General features: G+C 48.4%; 1 protein-coding gene across 4 annotated transcripts in view; it reads right to left on the bottom strand.

Annotated features, from left to right (window-relative positions):
- The window catches only part of IGSF3 (immunoglobulin superfamily member 3), a 276,745-nt gene that overhangs the window by 3,660 nt on the left and 249,339 nt on the right, over positions 1-23,746 (bottom strand). For 3 of the 4 annotated variants that reach the window (XM_050956908.1, XM_050956891.1, XM_050956900.1), the window contains 3 exons: positions 14,599-15,009; positions 11,014-11,421; positions 1,990-2,421 (listed from right to left, as the gene is read on the bottom strand). In XM_050956908.1, coding sequence (XP_050812865.1) covers positions 1,990-2,421; positions 11,014-11,421; positions 14,599-15,009 — 1,251 coding nt within the window. Of the gene's footprint in view, positions 1-1,989; positions 2,422-5,507; positions 6,113-11,013; positions 11,422-14,598; positions 15,010-23,746 lie in introns of those variants that run through there. The other variant, XM_050956918.1, reaches the window with a different exon arrangement.

Raw genomic sequence — 23,746 nt, 5'->3', positions numbered from 1 at the left:
AAGCTAGCTTAGTATAAAGAGCCTCTGAGTTTGTGGATGATGGGGTTTGGCTGAAAGGGGACAGTGGTAGCTCTGCTCTCTCCAGCTCCAATCCCAAAGGCTGCATGCATCTACCTTCCAGATAGGGCTCAGATCCCACTCTACCACCTATTTTGGAAGAAGTTTCTGTTTAAAGGGACAGTGCTCCAATGCAATACAAAATCCTATTTATGGAGATTCCTATATGAGTCACACCCATGGCTGGGTGCTCTGCTTTGTTTTGCATGGCAGGGAGAGATGATGGAATAATGTGCAGGCACACCACAGCACACAATGCCACTGGCTCATAGCTGATATTCTAGCCTGATACTCTTAGCTCTGATTGAGCCAAACGATTTGGTGCATGAGGGGGTGATTTACCCACATTAGATATTTGTTGGTATATTTATATCCCATGTACTCCATGCCCAGGTGACAGCAATCCTCCTCAGGGTTAAATGGAGGGTTGGGGAAGGGAGACCGACTTCAAAGAGCGGTGCAGCCACATCTTAATTCTCCCTCCGCACCATACACATGCATTTAAGTCCCTTATTTGAAGAGAGAGACATGATATCTTCAGATCTTGGTCTCAGCGACACACAGGGTCACTGTGTGTCTCCCACCTACCACCTTCAGAAGTCAAGTGGCACCTTTTTTACTTCCCACTCCACCGGGAACAGAAAGGGCAGAGTGGCTCACTAGCGTGAGTGCCTAATATCCAGCCTCACTCATGCTTCCACCTCTGCAATCCATTCCCAGATCTTCAGTGGGCGTGTCCCTGGTGCCTCATTGCATTGCATATTCCAAAAGACAGGGATAGCTCGAACTGAGATTCCCCATCCTCAGCTCCGAAATGGGCCCTAGCTAGGAAAGCCAGCAGGGAAACCAGAAAGGATAGCTGGCATGCTCAAAGGGCCTCCCCTCTGTCCACCTGAAATGCCAGGAGTAACAAGAGAGCTGTCTGCAGCTCTAAGCACTGCAAAATCCACAGGACTTGCATCCAAAGCCAGTTTGCACCGTCTCACCCTGTGCATTGGGAAAGAAAACTGGAAATGCTGGACAGTTCAGCCTAGCACACACAAGGGGTCTCAGAATAGAAGAGAAGAAAGCAGCATGTGTGTCAAGCTCCTCAAAAGTTCCTGGCAAGTCAGTCAGGCACAAGTGTCTCCTCTATAGACAGTGAAGCCTCCCGCTGTGCAGCTGACCCTTAGGATGTTGGATTTCAGGCTGATGTCTCCACTGGGAGCGCCTTGGTCACTAGAGTTTGAGCAAGTGTCTCATCCTACACGCCTAGAGACATTAGCCCATGTCACATAGCCAGCCACCTCAATTCATTGCTTCTGGCTGTTACTTCTCAGGGATGCAGGAAGGGTCATGTGGGTCAGTGACAGATATTATGCTCCCAAGCTCCAGCACTACCTGACTTTTAATCGTGTTTCTGTCTTTTTTGGTTGTCAGCGAATACAGCGCTGGTGAAAGGCACCAGGGTTGGGCACTCTGATGAACAAGCCCCTCCTTACCCACTGGAAAGGCACAGCATGAGCCATTTCAACAGAACGGTTGCCTTGACTGCCTCACCCCTAACCTGAAGGAGCCTCTTGAAAGCAGGACAGGACTATTCAGTCTCCATGGCCCATTCAATCCTTGGCCTCTCTGCCTTGTTTGCCAACAAAGCGGGCCACTGGTGTCAAAGGTGGAAATGAGTCCCCAGGAACTAGGTTAAAACCCACCAACTCATGACATAGGGGACAACAGAAGAGAATGACTTTGGGTCACTCCACATCTCAGTCTATGGCAGAGGTGAAAGGCTCCATTATTAGTCCCTTAGCATGATGCCAGGAAGGTTGCAGGGCCTGGGGAAAACGGTCGCTTAGATACATTAACATCCACTTCTCCACACAGTCCCATGCCTCAGTCTCCCCAGTGGCCACTGCCCCACCTCCCCGTTGGAGCCATCTCACATCTTCTCACCTGTGTCTTGCACGTGAATAGTGACGGTGCCGGACTCCTCCTCAGCCAGCCTGTACCACACCCCCTTGGGGTCAGGCAGCCACTCCTCCACACGGCACGAGTAGTTACCAGCATCAGCAGCACCTGCCTGCAGCACTGTCAGTCGGTAGAGCACAGAGGAGAGCCTCTGGAAGCGCAATCTGCCTTCAAAACGACCTGCCTCCTGGCCAAACACTGCATCCAGGCCCACGCTTAGCAGGGCCTCCCTCTCCTCCTCTTCCTCCATGCCACGGCTAACCCGGCCTCCTCCCTCTTTCATTCTCTGGTTGTACCAGGTTACAGCGAAGCGGGACTCTTGGCTGGAGCGTGACAGAATGTTGCAGTCCAGAGGGAAGGACTCCTTTTCCAGCACCGTGAGGTTGGAGATGGCAGTATCTACCTGCAAGGTGGGATCTGACAGTTCAGAGACATTCATTAATGAAAGTGGAGAGAAAAACAGAACAAACACTGTCTGAAATAACTACCCCTTTCCAGCCCAAATGCACAGTCACGTTGGAGGTGGCTGAAGCACTGCCCACAGAGTAAACCAGCCTATCCATGGCCACTGTACCGTTTGTGGCCATCCTGTGCAAACATACCCCACGAACAATGCTCCACCTTGATCAGAGGGTTGAAATGGGAACTTTCCTACAGCACAGTTAGGCCTTGTTTGTGCTATCCGGACAGACCCTGACAGCAACCTTCCAGGAAGAAGTGCGCATGTGCATATACAGTCACATGGAAAAACTGTTACATCAGTGTAATTAATTTAGATGCATATAAAAATATGGAACTCCAAAAATTACAGTGCTCCTATAGTCACTCACATTGCGTATATTAACGAACAATACTGCTCCATCACTAATGTTGCAAATCAACTTACATTATAAGCCTGATTTTTTTCTCCTCAGCATTAAAATTTACGAAAGCCATCTATATTGGCCTCAGTACTGTTAAGTCTGATCTGGGGCCAAGGTTAATTTTTTCTGAAAAAGCACAAAGTGAACTGGACAATGGGTTCCTAAATCATGATGATCCCCTAAAAGAGTAGTGTTAAACACAGTTTCAAGATTCTCAGGGTTGTGGTTTTCTGGGTGGGAGTTGTTTTTTTTGGGTGCCACTTTGCAGCAAACAAAGGGGAGGGATAAACCTAGCTTGACCAGTTCAACTAGCTGAGATCCAGGGCCTAGGACCTAAATTTAGTTGATTAAAATCAGATTTCAAGAACAATTAACACTTGATTTAGTAACATCATCAGGGAACGTGGGCTCTCGAGAACCTACCACAGCACCTCATAGAGCTGCTGGAGATCTAAGTTTCCATTGAAAGATTTAAGAATGCAGTTCTAGCCCTTTTCTTTAAACATACTAAGTTCACAGTGAAACCAACTACAAGGGAATCTTTTCAATAGAAAAATAATTTATCCTCAAAAGCTTGGCAGGAGGTTCTACCTCATGCAGACCTCAGTGGGTTCAAAGGAAACAGAGGACTTCCCCTTTGATCTCTTCCTATGCCAAAACACACCCTTAAGCCCCACTCAGCTTTTCTACCCTGTAGACCACCTAAGTTCCATTCAAGGGAGCACTGCTCCTGCCTAGACCTCAGGAGGGTTTTTTGGCTGGCTCCTGGGATCAGGAGCTAATTTTGGATCATATTTAGTTGGGAGGCCTGTTACAGGTTGTGTGGGGATCTTCCTGGAACCTACCAAGGTCAGCAGAGAGCTCTGATGAGCAGCCGAAGGTCCATGGGATCAGGGAAAGCTCTGAGATTCCTAAAGGCCATGTCTACACTACAAAGTTAAGCCAAGTAGACATTGAACCTCCAATTTAAGCAAGTTGATCTTGCGTGTCCACACTATGCTCATTGCATCGGTGAAGTGCATCCTCACTAGCCGGGCTTGCATTGATGCACAGAGCACTGCATTGTGGGTAGCTATCCCACAACGCATGTAGCTGAGTGGAATTTTGGGTTGGGCTTGCAATGCCTTATGGGATTAAACATTTGCGCGGATGTTTATAGGAATAGGATGTTAGCCTTCCATGATGCACTTACCTCCCTCCCTCCCTGAAATCAGTCGCAAACAAACCAAGCCTTTTTCGCAGGTCTCGGTTACCTGTGCAGATGCCATAGCATGATAAACATGGACCCCGCTCAGCTGTACACTGTTGTTGTGAGCATTACAAAGCATGCCTTATCCTGCAGTATTTGCTCAGCCGAAACAGGAGCCACCGCATGGAACAATGAGATACCATGCAAGCAGCCCTGAAAGAAGACATACAGCGGAGCAATTCGCAACTGCTGGCAACAGTCACGCATCATCTTGACACAGTGGACTGACACTTCTGGGCCCAGGAAACAAGCACTGACCTGTGAGACTGTATGGTAATGTACCTGTGGGATGACTAGCAGTGGCTGCAGAACTTTCACATGCATAAGGCCAATTTCATGGAACTGTGTGAAGAGCTTTTCCCTGCCCTGGAGCACAGCAATACCAAAATGAGAGCTGCTCTGACAGTTGAAAAGTGAGTGGCGATAGCTCTGTGGAAGCTTGCAATGCCAGACTGCTACTGGTCAGTGGGGAATCAATTTGGAGTAGATAAATCTACTGTGGGATCTGTTGTGATCCAACCTTGCAGGGCCATGAACAGACTTCTGCTAAGAAGAGCAGTGACTCTCTGCAACGTGCAGGACATAGTGGATGGTTTTGCTGCAATGGGATTCTCTAACTGCAGTGGGGTGATAGAAGGAACACATATCCCTATTTTGGCACCAGACCACCTTGCCGAAGAGTACATAAGGGGTACTTCTCAGTGGTGCTGCAAGTGCTGGTGGATCATAGGGGCCGTTTCACCAACAAACGTGGGATGGTCAGGAAAGGTGCATGACGCACGTATCTTTAGGAACACAAGGCTGTTCAGAAAGCTGCAAGCAGGGACTTTCTTTCCAGACTGCAAAATAACCATTGGTGATGTTGAAATGCCAGTTATGATCCTGGCAGACCCAGCCTACCCCTTGCTCCCACGGCTCATGAAGCCGTACACAGGCAGCCTGGACAGCAGTAAGGACTGGTTCAGACATAGGGTGAGCAAGTGCAGAATGGTGGAGGAACGAGCCTTTGGACATTTAAAAGGTCGCTGGCGTTAGGCTGCTAACTAGGTTAGACCTCAGTGAAAGCAATATCCCCACTGTTATTACTGCCTGCTCTGTGCACCATAATATCTGTAAAACAAAGTGGGAAAAGTTTCTGGTGGGGTGGGGAGTTTAGGCAGATCACCTGGCAGTCAGTTTTGAGCAGCCAGACACCAGGGCAATAAGAAGAGCATACTGAGGGGCGCTGTGTCTTTGTGAGGCTTTGAAAACCAGTTTCAGCAATGAGCCAGAGTAATGTGACACTTATTTGTGTTGTTCCTTACCAAACTGTCCACTTCATTGCATTTTCTCCCTGTAAATTCCACCCCCACTAACCACTGTGTGTTGAATGAATAAAGAGCCTTTTCTCCTCAATTTGTTAAGTTTTATTATGTGCACAAACACACAGAGACAGCAAAGAAAAGTAAGATAACCTAGGGCAAAAGGGCTGATAACACTGTAGGGGGAGAAACAAGGACAGCTTGTTTACAGATGCACTGCAATAACAATCAAAGGTGCGGGAATGGGCACCTTCTGGTCCTTGTACCCTCCCCTGGTGTTGAGTGCAAGGCATAGCAAACTTTCCTCCCTCGCCTCATAGGACGTTTCGGAGAGGAGGATGTAGCACTGGGCGATGATGGCAGCAGGTTCATCATAGGCTGCAGAGGGACTCTGGCATCCAGCTGCCTTTCTTGAACCTCAACCAGATGCTTCAACATGTCTGATTGCTTCTTCATAATCCGCAGCAGCTCTTCCTGCTTGGCACGCTCTTGTTCCCTGCATGCTCGCCTGTCCTCCCTGTCCATGTCCAGATTCTCAGACTGCGTAGACCTCCATGCTCTGCACTCTGTCTTGTCACTCTCGAAGGCGCGCATTAACTCATTGAACATGTCCTCCCGAGTCTTCTTTTTCCGCCTTCTAATCTGAGAAAGTCTCTGTCCCAGTGTGGAAGATGTGCCGATGGACAAAGTTTCAGCTGCAAGCAAGACAAAGCACAAGGGTAGCATTGGCAGTGCATGTATTGTTTTGGTGCAAGGTTAATTTTTTTTTAAAATAAAAAAATACCCTTCAATGCACTTCCCTGCAAACCACAACATAATCACAACCACTGGCTACTGCAAGAGTCGGTTTGCTGCTCCAGCCATGGTGAGTAAGGTCACAAGGCATGGGCGAGAGGTCTTGTGCTGCAGCTTTTGTGAAGATATCCTTGGGATCACTCATTGGAACTTGAGAAAAGCCCCCTTGCCCCTAGCAACCTGGATGGTGTTTGAGGACAGGCCGCAGTGTAACCTCCCCCCAAATAGTTTGTTTTTTACAAAAGCAGCACTGGGTTGGAGGGGGGGCAGACAAATAGGAAGCTGCCCTCTCCCCCCTTTTAAAATACTGGTTGCAATACGCGGTGCTCCCTTTCAACCACAACCATGGTACGGCTGGCAAAGTGTGGTTGTATGACCCAGATTTCACTTGTTGGATTGTTTGCGGTTTAGGGGCTAGCGTTGAAAGCTTCCCCCATTTGCCCTAGGTGACCATATGCAATCACTCTCCTGAGGGTAACAGAGGCGGTAAGGGAGCAGATGCTGCAAGTGTCTGGGTACAGACCTGGTCCTAATGATGCCAGCAGAGTTAATACTGGAGTGCCGTGGGAAAGTGTCCTACTGTGGTGAACGAAATAAGGTAGCCCTTCCCAGAAACCTTCTGTGAAGGATTGCAGAGTACTTCCCTGAAAGCTTCCTAGAGATCTCCATGGAGGATTCCCGGGCCATCCCTGTGCACATAAACAATCTTTTATTTGCGTAGCTGGAGTGGTGATCGATACCCACTACACCTACCTTTTTGTTCAAATTAAACCTAAAAAATAATAGCATGTCACCCCTACAGTTTGATTGGAAATGTGTACTCACCAGAAGTGCCTTGCCCGGCATTACGTTCTGCCGCTGACAGGTCTGTGAAGGGATGGGCTCTAGGTTTAAAAACAGTTCTTGGCTGTCAGGGAGAATGGATCCTCCGCTTGCCTGCCTCACATTCTCCTCTTCAACAACATCCTCTCCATTGTTGCTTGAGGTTACTCGGGGCTCCTGGGAGGTATCCACAAAGTGTTTTGGGTAGTGGTGGGGTCACCACCGAGAATCGTATGTGGCTCCTCAGAAAGCAGCATGTCTCTGGGGCAGAACCAGATGACTGTTCACCTCCCTTGTCTTCTGGTATGCTTGCCAAAGCTCCTTTATTTTCATGCAGCACTGCTGCGTGTCCCTGGTGTAGCCCTTCTCCCCCATGCCCCGTGAGATCTTGGCATAGATGTCAATGTTTCTTCTGCTGGATAGGAACTCTGCCTGCACAGACACTTCTCCCACACAGCAATAAGATCCGCCACCTCCTGTGTACTCCATGCTGGAGCGTGTTTGCGACCTTGGGTCTTCATGATCAGTTGTGCTGACGAGCGCTCTATGCTGATCAAACAGGAAATGAAAATGTAAAAGTTCCCGGGGCTTTAACAGGGGAGCGACTGTTTCCTGCGTACCTGGCTGACGTGCACTGCAGTTGAAAGTGCTCTCCAGAGCAGTCACAGCGGAACACTGTGGGACACCTCCTGGAGGCCAATTCATTCGAATTCCACAACGCAGTGTCTACACTATCCCCATGTCGACCCATGGATGTTGAATCAAGTGCTATGCCTCTCGCAGAGCTGGAGTACGGAAGTTGACTTTACAGGCCACTTAGGTCGGTGGAATGGACTCAGTAGTGTAGACACATACATTACTAAATCGACCCAACGTGGTTTACGTAAACCTAAGTTTGTAGTGTAGACCAGGCCTAAGGCTGACAAGGGGGTGGAATAGGGAAGAAAGTCTTCACTCCCTGTGATCCCCTTCATGGACAATAGGGAGTAGCTGAAGTAGGAGGGACTTTTCGCCCCTCATTCTATCAACCCTCAAAGTCTTCTGAACCTGCATTTGCCTTGCCCCACTTCCTGCAGACGTTAAGTAGACAATAGGAATGTGGCTCTCCTACAACTCTCTACAGCTGTGGAGCCCCCATCCCAAGAGTCTAAAGAAGTTCACAGAAGTGGGACTCTTTTTTTGTGGACCTGAGGTCTGCAGCTTCAGGACTTCCTTCTAAAGGGCAGCAGGTGGTGTTTGCAGCTAGCAGGATCCCCTCCTCCAGGCCTCCCAAGCATTGCTGGATCAGAGCTCTTAGGGTTTGCAGGAACAGAACACCTTTCTAGCATTTCTTAGGTGTTTGAGATGGTCCTAAGGAAATTCCCATATAAGAAACTTCATGCAGGTGATATAAGACTGCAGATACAGGTCAATCGTTTGAGTTCATGTCCTTCAGGGAGGCCACAGGAGGAAATGGAGAAGACATGACTTGAGAGTCTTGATATTTCTAAGATAAACACAACCAAGGCAAATCCAGGCCTCCTCATAGAGCAGCAAATACAGGAAGGGCAAAAACCCAGTTTTCCTCCTTTTTGCAAGTTACCTACAAGATTACTTCAGACCATGCCCAGTGAGTATTTTCCGATTGCTCACAACTACTGATTCCCAAAACATAACAAAGATTATTTTTCATGGAAGAATGAGTGACACACTAAGTTTGGAGCTTTTGTTCAGCCATTTTTTAGTTACTTATGAGCAAAAAAAGTTGCTTTTCTTTAAACCTAAATCAGTGTAATCCTCTTCTGCTATCTCCCCCACCCATTCAATGCAAACACACACTTCCACAGCTTAAAAGGGGCTGAAGGGATTTCCTTCTACACTTTGCTAAATCATTCATCTCAGGGCTTAAGATCAGGTCTGGGAAGTTTCAGCCCAAGTGAAGATTTATATATAATCTTAGTTACAGTATGTGTAATCTACATTGTAATCACCTGGAGACATTAGGACCTTTCTGCTCAAGCCAGAACATTTGGAAAAGTTTCCCAAGCCAAGATTTCATGGACATGGTTTTCATAATCCCTGAGAGAGCATTTTCCCCCTGTAGGGCATAAACCCTCTCCACAGGGAATTACATCCCTGCTACAACCTTTCCAGTCTCCTGATATTATGCTAGCAGCATTGCACATCCCCAGGGAGAAGTCCCAATGAAATATCCTGGGGATCTGTGTAAAAACAATCAATGAATGTATTTCCCAGGGGCTTAAATCCAGAAGGGAATATCATGATGGGGGGAGGGATAGCTCAGGGGTTTGAGCATTGGCCTACTAAACCCAGGGTTGTGAGTTCAATCCCTGAGGGGGCCATTACGGGAACTGGGGTAAAAATCTGGGGATTGGTCCTGCTTGGAGCAGGGGGTTGGACTAGATGACCTCCTGAGGTCCCTTCCAACCCTAATAGTCTATGATTCTATGATTGTCCAGTCTGACCTTTTGTCTAGCACAGGCCAGACAATTTCAACCAGTGATTCTTTCATCAAGCTCAATAATTTCTGGCTGAATAGGAGCATTTCATTGGAAAGACATCCTGTCTTGATTCAAACACTTCAGAGGATGGAGAATCCACCACTTCCCTTGGTAAGTCGTTCATTATCCTCATTGTTCAAAATGTGTGTCTTATTTCCAGTCTGAATTTGTCTGGCTTCACTTTCCAGCCAAGGGCTCTTGTAATGAGTGAAAGGCTTCAGATATACACCTCCTGCAGAGCAGGCACAGCCTCTGGAAAGGTTCTGTTCCCACTGTCCCTTTGCTGTACACAGCACGAGCGTGCATTTGGCAGCAGCAGGGAACATAGAAACTGCTATAGCAGATCAGACCAGTGGCCCATCTAGCTCAGTACCCTGTCTCTGACAGCAGCCAGCACCAGGTGCTTCAGAAGAAGGTCCAAGAAGCCTCAAACGTGAGCAGTTATGAAATAATCTCCTCACAGGAGAAATTGCTTCCTAACCCCTTCATCAGGAAGAGGCCAGGAGTTCTGTTCCCAGACTGGACAGGTCACAATATTGCTGTGCTCCAGTTTCTCCATCTGTAGAACAGCGATGATCCATCTTGCTAAACAGCTTGGATAAAAGCTCTGATCTGAATGCCTGAAGAGGCTTTCAACCCATGTAATTATCTCTCATCAGATGCACATGCAAGACCATAAGGTCCCTTTAAACAGATCACGACGTCACACGAGGTCACATTTTAAACCAGAACATTAACAACGTGTAAAATATATGCAGCGCAAGTCATTGGAATGATTGAAATGAAAAAATATCTAGATATAAATTCCACGCTCTCCACCTTCATCCCCTGGCTGCACCTCGGGGTCAGGGTGGTGCTTGTGTTTTAAAAAAATTCATTGGCCCTCCAGCAATATCAGGGAGGAAGACAACCAATCCCCAAATCCTATTAGAGGACTGCTGTGTCTCTGGTACCTGTGTTCTCCCTCCAGATTAGCATGGTAGCAATAAAGGGACACAGAGACGTTAGCTCAAGCTGTTGCTGCTGCCAGCCATGCTCCCCTAGCTCAGCTGCAGCCCATGGGGAGAGGGAACAAAGCAGAGAAACAAGGAGGGAGCTGGCAACAGGCACGAAAGAGTCACACAGCAGCCATTCCCCTCCCTCCCTACCCATCATGCCCAAATCAGTCCTGAGCTGGTGGATGAACACGCAGGATGGCGTGAGATATGGCTCCCTCACATGCCTGCTGGAGATGGGGCTGCCAGGCTGTCATGTTTGAGGAGTGCTTTGAGATGGTTAATGTGCCATTATAACAATGAATAGTCAAGCACGCCGTTTCTCACTATGTGGGAGATTTCTGGTTTCAGGGGGGTGAGGAGAGGCCTGGCAAGCCAGGTTAGGACCCTCACAGTTTGGGAGGGAGAGGAAGGGTCTCTCTCTCTCTCTCCCTCTGATGCAGCCTCAGAGCCTGATGAATGTGCCCCAGAGGATCCAGTTACCTGGCTGTTTCACGGTGACAGTAGTCAGCCCAGAGAGGTCTTCTGCCCGTTTGTACCATTGGTTGCTGGGATCCAAGAGCCACTCCTCGACACGGCACTCATAGGCTCCGCTGTCTTGCACCATCACGTTCTGGAGGGTGAGCAGGTACAGGCCTGGGGAAGGGCTCTCCAAATGTAGCCTGCCCTTCAGGTCACTCAGTGTTGCCAGGTCTCCGTACTGCAGAGTGGCCTGGCGGTTCAGCCGTGCCACTGCCTCTTTCTCTGGGTGGCCAGATTTCCACACGTACCATTCCACCGAAAGCTGCGAAGCAGGGCTGGTCCGGTTCGTGACCGCACACTCCAGTGTCACCCACTGGTTCTCCAGAACTGTGAGGTTCTTCTGGGTCTGGTTCACCTGCAGACGATTGTCTGGGAGGGAGAAAACAGAGACCAAAAAAATAGCACAATGACATGACTGCAACAACCGCTGTCCTTCCTCACCCCAATCCCTTCCCAGCTGTGTGTGCCTCCCTACTCACATCTAATCTAAGCTTCTTATTTGTTCTGTGAACCATCTAACACAATTCTGAGTGTGGTAAAAAAGACAAGGCTAGGATTTTCAAAGGAGCCAAAGGAAGTTAGTTTGAATCCCTTTCAAATTTAATGGCATTTGGGCACCTGATTTTCTTAGGGCCCCTTTATTTCTCAGGTGAAATAAATACAAAGTCACCCAATCCCCATGGTGTGGGAGGCCAGAGAGGTACTGGAGACAAAGCAATCCTCTAACAAGATCTGGGGATTCAGAATGTGCCAACAAGACTATCTGGAACTGAAGGGGTCACACCTGGTGTCACTAGATTAGGATTTTCTCCTGCACCTGACCTACAACTTAATTGCCACCAATGGTGTCTGCAATCAGCTGTGCATGCACATAATGTGCGTATCCCAGACTCCTAGCAAGCTGCCAGTGCAAACCCTCAGAAAGGGCAGGGTTTGAGCTTCCCTGGTGCAGTAGATGCTCTGTCATGACAGAACAGAGATGGGTGCTAAAGGGTCTCATATAACACTTAGTGGCATAAGGTTTAGGGGTGCAAAGTTGATACTAGGTTACAACCCTCCTCCTCCCATCACACATAGGTCTCCAGGCATGTAACCCCTCTCAACCACCCTTTGAAATCTGTACATCTCTGGACCAGAGTCTGAGGATCCGTGCAGTGCTGTGAACAGCCGGGTCTGGTGACCAATTGGCCCTTGGGCCATGTACTTGAGTCTGTGGTGTTTCATGGCCTGGGTAAATAGACAAGGCAACACTTGACCTAGAGGTTGGAGACTGGCTGCACTACAGCTGTAGGATAACTGCTCTGTCCTGCCTAGGCCGAGACTGCTGAAACGCTGAAGGACTGTTTACCTGTCAAGTACTATGAGCTGAACCCCTCATCTGCAAGATATTATCCTTCTGCAGACCTGCCTCCCAGATAAGCTCTTCCCTCCTCCTCCCCTAGCCCTAGAGGGTATTCTTCCTCAGCTGCAGTGACCCCACAGGGTACTCTTCACATGAAGAGGAAGCTGGAGTCCTCTAGCTGTCTGGGCAAGGCAGATTCCTCCTCCAGGAGGAGGCCCCGATAATGTGTCTCTGGAATGAGACATGGATGGGGGAAGCTGTCAGCCTTTAAAGAGCCTCCCTCTCCCCACATATAAACAGCCCTCCTTCCCTGCATATTTATGGTTGATGACTGCTTTGGCAGAGAGGGGCAGGACCCTGATTAATTCAGTACATCCTTATTACCTCCATTTCCCATTTGTGCCAGTGACATCCTCTGCCATGGAAATCACCAGCAGAGCAGATTTCTCTCTCCCTGGCAGCCAGCTTCCCACCTCATTAAACTCATTACTCATCTCTCATGCAGAGTGCAAGAGAGCTGAGACACGCTCCCGTTGGGATATTGGCAGAGAGTAAAATCAAACTGGATATGAAAAAGCCCTGCATGCAGAGCTCTGCCAGGCACACACATGCCTGCCTCCTCTCATTAGGTCACTAGTAGTCATTCCAGCGGCAGGACACGGTCTCAAACAGGAGTTACACTGAAGGAGTTACATTCTTACTTAACATTGACATAGGAAGAGCCATCCTGTGTAGCTAAGCCCAGTCTCAACTTGACCACTTTTCCTTGTCAAGACAAAGCCATCGATAACTAAAGGCGTCTTCAACCCCTTTTCCAGAAAGATCCACCCCACGAGAGCTGCCGATCCCACCTCTCCTCCCCCCCAACATCGATCCTCTACTTTCAACACAATGTAAAATGCCCCAGCCTGTCCACACCTCCCTCTTCATGGCAGATCCCCTTCCGCTGTGTCCTCACTCAGACCCAATACAGCTTCTTCTCTCCCTAACCCTTCAGACATGTGCTCCCAATGCCAATGTCCATTTTGCTGGTTAATGACTCGACGGCTAAATCAAAACACACCAGTAGGGAGATGGGGTTGCATGGAGTGTGCAGGCTATGGACAGTGTGAGGTAGGGAATTGTGGAGACACGTCAGGTTAAGACGTGTACCAGGCAAGACTACTGCCCACCCCACTTCTGCAAACATTCCCCAACCCAGCATGGTGCCTCTTATCCAGTATCCTGCAAAACTCCATTTCCAGGTGCCAGCTATGTGGAAAATAGCCAGTTCTCAAAGGACTGCATGGAGACGAAAATCACACTTCCTTATTCCTGTGCAAGGCCCTGCTGTGGGAACAGGCAGGCTGCGTAATACCCTATACAGAGCTCTTTACCTCCTCCCTTTAAACACAACGTTAACGCTCATCCCCAGGTACATTCCTTATCCCAGCAGTCTGCTTCCATTCCTGAACCCCCTTGGGTTTTCCTTGTTTGTGTGTGGGGGGGAGGAGGCAGAGGGAAAACAGCCCTTGAGGACAGCGTCACCATTTGAAGGGGAAGCTTCCTGGAGGGGCTGGCCTGTGTCACTTCCTCATGGTAGGGAGGGCTGCAGAGCCCCACATGGCTTAGGGAGGAGACAGACATCACGAATGCGGATGATACAGATGAGAGTAAAGCAGACTCAGGCTGTGAACATGATACACAGGCACAAGCCCCGGGTGCTCCTGGGGACAACAGGAAGAGTGACAGCAGCTGTGAGCTTCAGCATGACAGAGCATGGCTGAGAGATTTTGCGGACTCTAGCCCAGCATGTATGTAACAGGCTCTCCGGAGCTGCCCAGGCCCAGTGGGGAATGAATGACCTTTATGCAGGAACACTTGTGCCGCTTGTTAACCACACATCACCGGAGCTGGAACAGAGGGACTTACCAGATTCCAGCACTCTGGCTGGGAGGGGAGGCACTTTCCAAGAGCAACAACAAGCAGGGGGATGATGTTTGGCAAAGTGGGAAGAGAAGCCTGGCTTCCAGTTTGGGGGCAAAGGCCCAGGCTGTGAAGTGAGGAAGGTGTGATTGAGTCCTGTTAGGGGACAAAGGCTTAGCGGGGGAGAGGGAGGAAGGGGAGAAGGATTTAACTCAACTGGGCAAAACTTGAGTGCGGACAAGATTTAGTTCAGCTGCAGTTCTTTGGCAAAGTTAACTGCTGGGGAGAGTCCATGTTACCTGGCTGCTTGACGGTGACCTCTGTTCGCCCAGACACCTCCTCCGCCAGCTTGTACCAGGCGTGGTTAGGGCTGAGCAGCCACTCCTCCACATGGCAGTAGTAGCTGCCGCTGTCACGGACCTCTGCTCGCTGGACAGTGAGGCTGAAGAGCCCGCCAGAGGAGGACCGCTCGAACTGCAGCCTCCCCCGTAGCCCCTCCTCCTCGGCGTAGGTGCCGTACTCGAAAGCAGAGCTGTGGGTTGTCTTCAGGATGAGCTTCCCATCGGCGTCGGCTGGCTTGTGGACATACCACAGCACAGCAAAGTGAGAGTCCGGGCTGGTCTGCGATTTCACGGAGCAGTTCAGTGGGATGGGCCTGTTCTCCACCAGGGTGATGCTCCGCTTTGATTTGCTGACCTGTAGCTTGGTCACTAGGAGGAAGGAGAGGAGAGGATGAGAAGTGGCAGGTCATTAACACAGGCAGGGGGGAGGAGAGAAAAAAAAAAAGACAACCCTCCCCCCACCTGCAGTCTCATCCATGATCTCCTTGCATAAGGCTAAATAGGACCCTTGATCAAAAGGCATTTAGAGAGCCCTGTATCAAATCTTCTTCCCAGTTTCCTCCTTCACCTCGGTGAACTCCTGAATCCTTCCCCCAGCTCTCTCAGCGAGAGGCTTGGTTTTTCACAGCTGCCTCAGGCCCCCTTAGAAGAATCCTGGATTAAGGCATCCAGTCTAGCAGGAGATTCACAGATATCATCCGTTCTCCAGGGACTTCAGATTCCTATGTCCCTAGAGCTGCACTCGTTAAATGAACACTTGTTTTTCCAACGCTTCCTGTGCAAACCTCCATGCTGCTGACCCAGCCCCCTAGAAAACCACCTCAGATAGAACGTACCCTGCCACGCCCCGTTCATCTTACTGAACTGAAAGCTTTTTAAAGGCTATTTGGTCTATATCAGATCAACAGGGACATTAAAACATGAGCAACATGAGAAACAGACACTCGGCTGGAATGGAAGAGGAGGGAAGCATAGTCTGGTTTGCAGTCAGAGCCCATGGCAGGGAATCGGGCGTTCTGCACCAAGTTTTGCCACATGCTTACTGTCTGACCGTGGGCAAATCAGAGAGACTGCAACTCTCTCAACTTCCCACCATTACCTTCACCAGGTCAGCTCCCCAAGTGGTAGTGAAGGCGGCTGCACTTGTGTATGCAAGGCACAGCACCCACTGCTATTTTAGCCACTGTGTTTAGACCCACTCTGAACAGGGTGACAATGGGTTTAAAACTTTGCTCCCCTCTCTATGCTGAAACAAGAATCATAGTGTCACAGTCTTTTTATTGTATGTGCATGGGCTATGTCTAATACGATAGGCCTTAACCCCTGACTGGTGCCCCTAGGAACTACTGTAACACAAACAAAGTAGTTCAATGTATTTACATTTGTATGAAGGTGCCCTTCTGCAATTTTGGGGTTGTCTGGGATTTGATATGCCCTAGATGACGATTTGAAGTGAGGAGCAGGGTCTGAGTAGACACACACCGAGGCCCGGGCAACTTGGACTCAGTCCATCTCCCTTCTTCCCTGGTCTAGGAAAGCGGGGCAGTTCCTCCCCAAGAAGTGCTGGCAGAGGAAATGGATTGGCATAAAGTAAGTACTGGTCAGGAGGATGTGGGAACCCAGACCTCATAGTTAGAAGTGCTTTACCCCAAATTTCAGCACAGAGGACACTACTGGATCTCATCACACCACACAAGCTAAACAAGATCAGACCCATAAGTACTCAGATAGGAGACCTCCAGATACTGCAGGGAGCGAGTGTTGGTGCTTCTGGAAGGTGGCATCTTTCCCTCTAAGTCAGCACTGAACTGGTTCCCCAGCATTCAGTTCTCTTTGCTACTGGAAATGCCATCAGATTTATAAATACTGCTCCTGATGCTTGTGAAAAGTGCCACTGGCTCTTTAATGGCCCTGAGAGTTGGAGTTTTAACTAACCCTGGTACCAAGGTCCAAATCAGGTAATTACAATCTTTACCTAAATTTCACCTGCAGTTTTTGTTGCCTAGTGATGATCTGCATGTCTTCTCCTGAATGGCTGTGTAGCACTGCTGTACAGCACTGCTGTACATGGTAATACCACTGCTGTGTTTCACTCCTGAAGCGGAAGCATTTTTGTGCTGGGAGAAGGGATTGCGTACACAGTTTGTAAATCTATTATTGCAGTTTACAAAGCATTCTGGGGACAAGAGGCACCACAGAAATATAGGACTGCAAGTCAGCACAGCTTCAAAGGAGTGCTGCAGATTTACACCAACTGAGGATCTGTCCCACAAGTTCTAGTTATTAGGATGCAATGCGGTCTCTTCTCACTGGGGCAATGGGTCTCTGTTTTGCATTACTTTTTACTTCACCAAACTACCACTGAATTCTATAGTCTCAATTGCCCTGTCAGCAGAGCCGAATGTGTGTGTGGAGGAGCCTGGGGGAGAGAAGGGTACATACAAACAGCATCAAATGGAAGAAAAAGGATCCCATGACAATGACACTTTTCTGCTCTAAGACAACATCTGAAGATATGCATCCTGGTAGCACAGAAAAGTTCCCCTGGAGCCTGTACTGCCTTTGGCTTTAATCAGTAAGCTAATAAAGACTAGATAACTCTGCTATGGAATGGCACACTGGGGGTGGGCGGAATAGCCCCCAGCTTTCCTCTCTGTGGACTGACTTAATGGCGAGGTTTAAGCTCATGCTGCTATGTTCTACCTAGTCCAATCCACCAAGCAGGTTGCACTGAGACCCACTTCACCTCCTTGTCTCATTCTAGATGGGAAAAGGTTACTTCAAGTCGCAACCAGTCCTCCAGTGCCTGGGATAAAAACCAATAGAAAAGAAAGGCAAATCTCAGCAGCTCTATTTCTCCCCCTTCAACCCCCTTTCCAACAGTTTATTTTTAATTGGTACGGCATTATTTTCTGCAACTGTTGCTAAGGAAACCTCAGTTGCTATAGCAACTGTATATGTTAAGTTGCTTGCTTATATCTATTAAAATGCACTATACGCACATGCTGTGTGTGTTGTAGGGGCATACAGTATCTGGGCATATACTGTACCTATATTTAGAAACATGAAAAATAGGAAAGAGATTTTAAAGAATCTCTCCTAATTTTTTTCCCACATTATAGCATTTCAAGGGGAGGGAAGCTGGAAGGACAAAGATGGGATATTTTTAAGCCTGGTGCTTCTGGGCAACAGACCCATGTCTCACATGGACATGATTTATTCCACTGATGTGGCAAAAGTGCACTCAGACCAAAATACATAGCGATTCTCAGCACACACACGTACACCCTGATGTTACAGAGCACCAGAGCAGCCCAGAGAGTGGATGTTCCTGCTTCCCTCAACACCTGGGAGTGTTGCCCAGCCATTGCCCTAGTTTTCAAAGCCTCTGGTCTGTTTCTTACTCCCCTCCCATAATCGAAAAGCCGTACACACTGCAGACTGGAGGGTATGCTTTGAGATGTGTGTCTGAAGGGCCAGACAAATAGTTCCACCATCAGGTAGAGAGCGAAGGAGGAGTCTGGTGCTATCCCTGACACAGGATGATAAATCCTCCACCCTACACCCTGGATAGAAAACAAAGTATTGTGGGGGTTTATTATGCTTATGTTACCAGGTGCAGAATTACTCTAATCATCTCCACTCCTGTCAGCCACCACCAGAGCAGCGCATAAGGCAACATTCGCAAGGCCCTTTTTGTACCCAGAAGGGCTTAAAATACTTTTTCTAGTGTTTAAATTATGCAATGGCTGACAGAGATGACAGAGAAGTGGTGGCACAGAGTACTCTGGGGTCCTGGCTCAGTCAGACAGGGGCAGGGAGATTGTTTCAATACAGATCTGGGCTTTGCTATTTCTTTTGTGGCTTTACGGTTCATCTTTAGATACGTTTGAGAGACACGGTAGTTGTATTGGCCTGAGATAGTTTTCACGTGGTTATGGCAACAGAACAGGAGTCTCAGGCACAGTATCCTCCATAGCCAAACCTCAAAGCCCTTAATTGGGCAGAACTCCCCACCCCTTCAATGTGAGATTGGCCTGAACAGAAAGACTGCAAAGAGTTTGACTTTACAATTCTCTCTCTACAATCTGGCTCTACAATTCCAGGTTCTACAACGCAGCCTATATGGGGCTATTCTGAGGGGTGTTGTGTGTGGGTGGAGGGGGTGGCTGCTGTACTGCACTGCAGAACATCATGGACAGTGGGAGCAGTGAAGTGGAGACTCACAGCTACACAACATTCTCTGCTAAGCTGTCAAGAGACCAAAGCTCTCTTAATAGGTCTCAAAACATCTGTTCGGGGAGCCCTGGGAAACAGGTGTGTGTTCTGGTGAAGATATCGTACAGATAAACTGCAAACCATAATTCAGTCTCCACTGTGTCTCTTGGATTCCCTGGAGGGAGGAAGGAAGTAAAGAGGATGGTAACTTCATGCACTGTTACTGGCTGTTGATACAACACTAACACATCATGTACACTGGCAATGAAACCATTCAAAATCAATCATTGTTAAATCTGGTTCTGCGAGCATTGCTTCCTAACCACCAATGACCAAGCACAACAGTGTAGTGTGTGTGAAGTGTGTGTTTAATTGACTTCTTGTGGCTGTGTTCTGTCAAACACAAGCCACTTAGCTCTGGGGTGGAACACAATTTAACAGCACAAAGCAGCACCACACACACCACGCACCCACCACACACACAAGTAACTTTATCCAACTGAAGCTGCAGAGGGAATTTAGGAAGGTTAAATGGGTAATTACCCAAGCTGGAATTTCAGCAGGGCACCAGGGTTTAACATCCCTCTTCTTGGGAAGAATATGGTAGAGGAATGTTGATAATCACAAGAGGCCAGCATTGCTCATGGCTCATGCAAGAGACACTCCTCCAGCCCCATGGTGCCCTTATATTACTGCCATACTGGGGCATTGCTTCAGCATCAACTCACAAGAAAGAGCATCATCTACTGAATCCTTTGCTACACTGGCGCTTTACAACGCTGCAACTTTCTCGCTCAGAGGTATGAAAAAACACCCCCTATAGCGCAGCAAGTTACAGCGCTGCAAAGCGCCAGTGTAAACAGTGCCCCAGAGCTGGGACTGCGGCTCCCAGCGCTGCAAGCTAATCCCCACAGGGAGGTGGAATACCTGCAGCGCTGGGAGAGCTCTCTCCCAGCGCTGGCGCTGCGATCACACTCACACTTCAAAGTGCTGCTGCGGGAGCGCTCCTCAGGCAGTGTACGGCTGCAAGAGTAGCCAAACCCTCAGTCACCAGCATAACTTCCTGCCGCACTCATCCTGCACTTTCCTTGAAGGTCTCCCAGCTCAGAGCTGCATGACCAGGCCTGACCCTCAGGGTCATACACAAGGTGATATGGCTGCAGATGTACAGCACGTACACACCACAGAAATGAAATCATTCTCTTTTCAGCTGAAGCCACTATGTAATGCATATAAACACAAATATACAAAAGGGAATGTATGTTTCAGGAGGCAATGAGTCTAGTAATTGCAGCAGGGAGTCTGGAAAAAGGACTGAATTGGCAGCTTTTTTTTTTTCCCCTACTGACTCGCTGTGTTAGTTCAGTCAGTTAATTTCTGTGCCTCAGTTTCCTTATCCTAAGAAATAAGAAGTTACCTACCTTTGTAAAGCACTTTGATAAATATGCTCCATAAAGGTGACCTATCAGCGCTGTTCTTTGTAAGGCTGTCTAAGACTCTCCTCTTGTAGAGCTCCCAAGAAAAATCAACACCAGAGTCCCACTGAGGACAGACGGGAGGCTTTGCTCTTCTATCAAAAATTCTAGGAACCAAACTAATTAACGTGGCTGAGAACGCTTCTGGCAGAGCGTTCTCTTTTAAAGAGGGGGGAGGGGAAAGTCAGCTAAGAAATGCAATGCTGCACTTCCTGAAAATTCACCACAAATGTGCAAGTACTGCCAAGGGCAGCTCAGGGAGTCCCAGGAGAGAGAGTGCTCATTTGCACAGGGAGGGGAGAGGAGTCAAGGGCTGCCTTGTTCCACTTTGAAGATTGTTACCCTTGAGGAGAGCTTCTGCAGAAACAGCTTCTCCTGGAGAGAACTTAAGAAATATTACTGAGTTTCCCAGCCAGTGCCCTAATTTTAAAAGCCTCTGATGGAATGTGGCTGTTTTGAGGTGAGCGGGGGAGAGTGTAGACTGGGAAACAAAAACAGAGGGCTTGTGCACAATATGCTACTAAAAGGTAGATCCACCAATGGGAGTGTGATTGCATGAGCTCATAGTTGATGCCCCATGGGGTCAAGATTTAATTCTTGCAAATAGGATGGGTTTAGGAGCTGCCTGTCCCCTTGGAGTGTTAGGCTCGCAGATCGTAAAGGGTGATTTACAGTCTGTGGACTACTGGAAAGGGTGGGAAGGAAAACGGGGCTGTGACTTGCCTCCCGATAAGATTCCCTGGCTAAGGGACAGGACAACTGAGCCGGTTCCACAAGAAGACTGTCACACATGATCTATGCCTCAGTTCCTGCAGCAGTGGGGCTCCCAGAACTGCAGCACCGTCCTGAGCAGTTGCTCAGGTGCTGTGTGTCATCCAAGGTGAACCCTGCAGAGTGGGCTGAGCCTCTTGCCTGAAGGAAGCCCTGTTCCCCCCCTCACTAGTGGCAGACAGGCACTCCCACTGGAATCCACCTCCTCCTGGTCAGTTCCTCCAGAGAGGAAGGACAGCTCAGCGGGCACTAGCCTGGGACTCGTGAGCCCTGGGTTCAGTTCCCTGCTTGGGCCAAGTCACTCACCTGTCTCTCTACCTCAGTTTCCTGTACGTAAAATGGGAATAACAGTCCCTCCCTACCTTATGAGGCACTCAGGTACTATGGTAGTGGGGGCCAGATAAGTACCTTAGACACTTCCTGACTCAGGACTGGCAGCAGGAAGATGAGTGGGTAAGGAGGATGTAAGTCCACTGAATTAGCTGGCAGGGAAGAAGGCAATTAAGAATAGATAAAAGAGACAGTAAAGGAAGGAAATGACAGCAGAAGGCGTAGTCAGGTTAGGGCGCTTACAGGACAAGGAAGGGGCCAGGAAGCAGGAGAGGTTCTCTAAGGGTTTAAACATTAAGTACAATCACAATGAAGCAGAGACAGAGTCTTCAACACTAGGGCCATCTGCCCAGAGATGCAAGGAATATGACAGCACAGCTCCTGCTACTGTTATTCTCTTTTAATAGAACACAATTCCTGCTGAAACTGGATTAGCAATGCTGCAAATTGCATTAGCCAACATGGGCGGCTGGCTGGGACGATGAGAGCATGAGAAGAGGAAATAGCATTAGGCTTTGCCTGCTATTATTACTGCCGTTATTAACTTGTCACTTTGCTCTAGTGTTCCTATAACAATGAATTATTGCCTGCAAACAGGCTGACACGATTGAATTACTGGGGAGAACAGCTCCACGGAAAGGTAAGGCAAGGCAGCCTCTTTCCCGAGGAGCTTTCAGTTGCTGCCCATTCTGCCGTCCAACACAAACATGATGCAGACAGAATAGCCACTGAAGGTAGCAGACTGGCCATTCGGACTTCAAGCAATGCTAGTTTCAGACCCATTCTCCTTACCACACAGAAGTTGGTTTAGTGTGTGCTGCGCTACATGCTGATCTCACTAAGATAAACACCTTATAGTTCCATGACCTTAACCACAGGGCAACAATGATTTGTTTTAATTCCAGTTTCGTTCCTCATGCAGCTAGCTGGTGCAGAGACAACTCAGATACTCAGAACTGGATCCTAAGACATGCCAAGCGCCCACAGCACCTGTTGCTGTAACATCAAAGGCTCTTGCAGAAGCCCAGTATTGCCTAGGTCCTGCTACATGATAAGCTGTCAACCAGCTCAAGCAGATAAATGAGGAATAAATAAGTAAGTGTCATGGGACAGTGGTAAAGAATGACAGAAAGAGCTGTTCTGTGTCCACTTCATTGAACATCTTCTGCCTAGAGTTTTCCTCTCATTCCTTCCTGCCTTGCTTGTTACTGATTTCAAGAAACAGCACACGTATCTTTGCCTCTGCCCTGATGCATACACAGTCTTCAAAACAAACAATTAGATATCCAGATACTTCACTGATGTGACCACTTGTCTAGAGAGAGATGGATTTTTTCTCCCCCCCGGCCTCCCAGATAGAGCCCTCTGTAGTTCAGAAATACGCTCTACTAACACCACTGTTCTCCACCATGAGTCTTCTCTCTCCTTGAGAGGCATTGGGACTGGCACCCTCCAGACTATGCTGCAAAGGAGGAATAGCCCCCTCTATCAATGGAATAGCACTGGTCCTCCATTTTCACCTAGTAGCATCCTAGGTTCCTCTATACATTTTACGAGGTCCCTCTCTATCGCCATGGTTGAATCAGAATGGCTGGGATTGGCTGTCTCTCCAGTAGCTCCTTGATTCACTTTACCTCTAACATTTCTTAAACCTTCAAGTTCACAATGCCTCTCCTCACAACACAACATTCCTGGATATGCAGCATAAACAATAACTGCGAGACCCAAGAGCAGCACAGCTGTGGCACTCCCATGGCCATGGGAAACACTCCTAGGATAGGATAGACAGGTGAGAATTGTGATCCATCCCACTTCCCTGAAAGAGAATTAATGACTGACAGACGCATACAACAGTGCCTGCCTCCAGCAGCATGTTACACTCTGCAACCCTCCTGCCTGCTCAATACAGCCAGTATGAGCCTAATACTTACATCCATATGTACCAAGCTCACCTAAATCCACAGCAAAACCCCAGCTATCCAAACATCTGCGTAAGCATCGATCTCAGCACTGGCAATTTTCCAGAAGTCAATTAATTAATATTATTTTTAGTGCCACGACAGTTTAGGCAATAACAGTTTAAACTCCTATGTTTCTCAATCTTTGCTGCAAAGTAAATATATCCTCTTCCTTCCTCCCCAAAACCCATCACATCTCAGAAGAATCCTGCTGAATCAGTGCACTCTTGACCACAGCTAATTTCTTGCATTAAGTGTGAATGTCACTTTGAAAGCAATCACAAACTGGGGGAAGGGTTCATTATTTGTATTACAGGATTCACCCTCTAGTTCCCCTCTGTTTCACCCCAGCCA

This window comes from Gopherus flavomarginatus, chromosome 1 (genome assembly GCF_025201925.1).
Source record: "Gopherus flavomarginatus isolate rGopFla2 chromosome 1, rGopFla2.mat.asm, whole genome shotgun sequence".
NCBI classification, from domain to species: Eukaryota; Metazoa; Chordata; order Testudines; family Testudinidae; genus Gopherus; species Gopherus flavomarginatus.
This window is presented reverse-complemented; position numbering and strand designations above follow the sequence as displayed.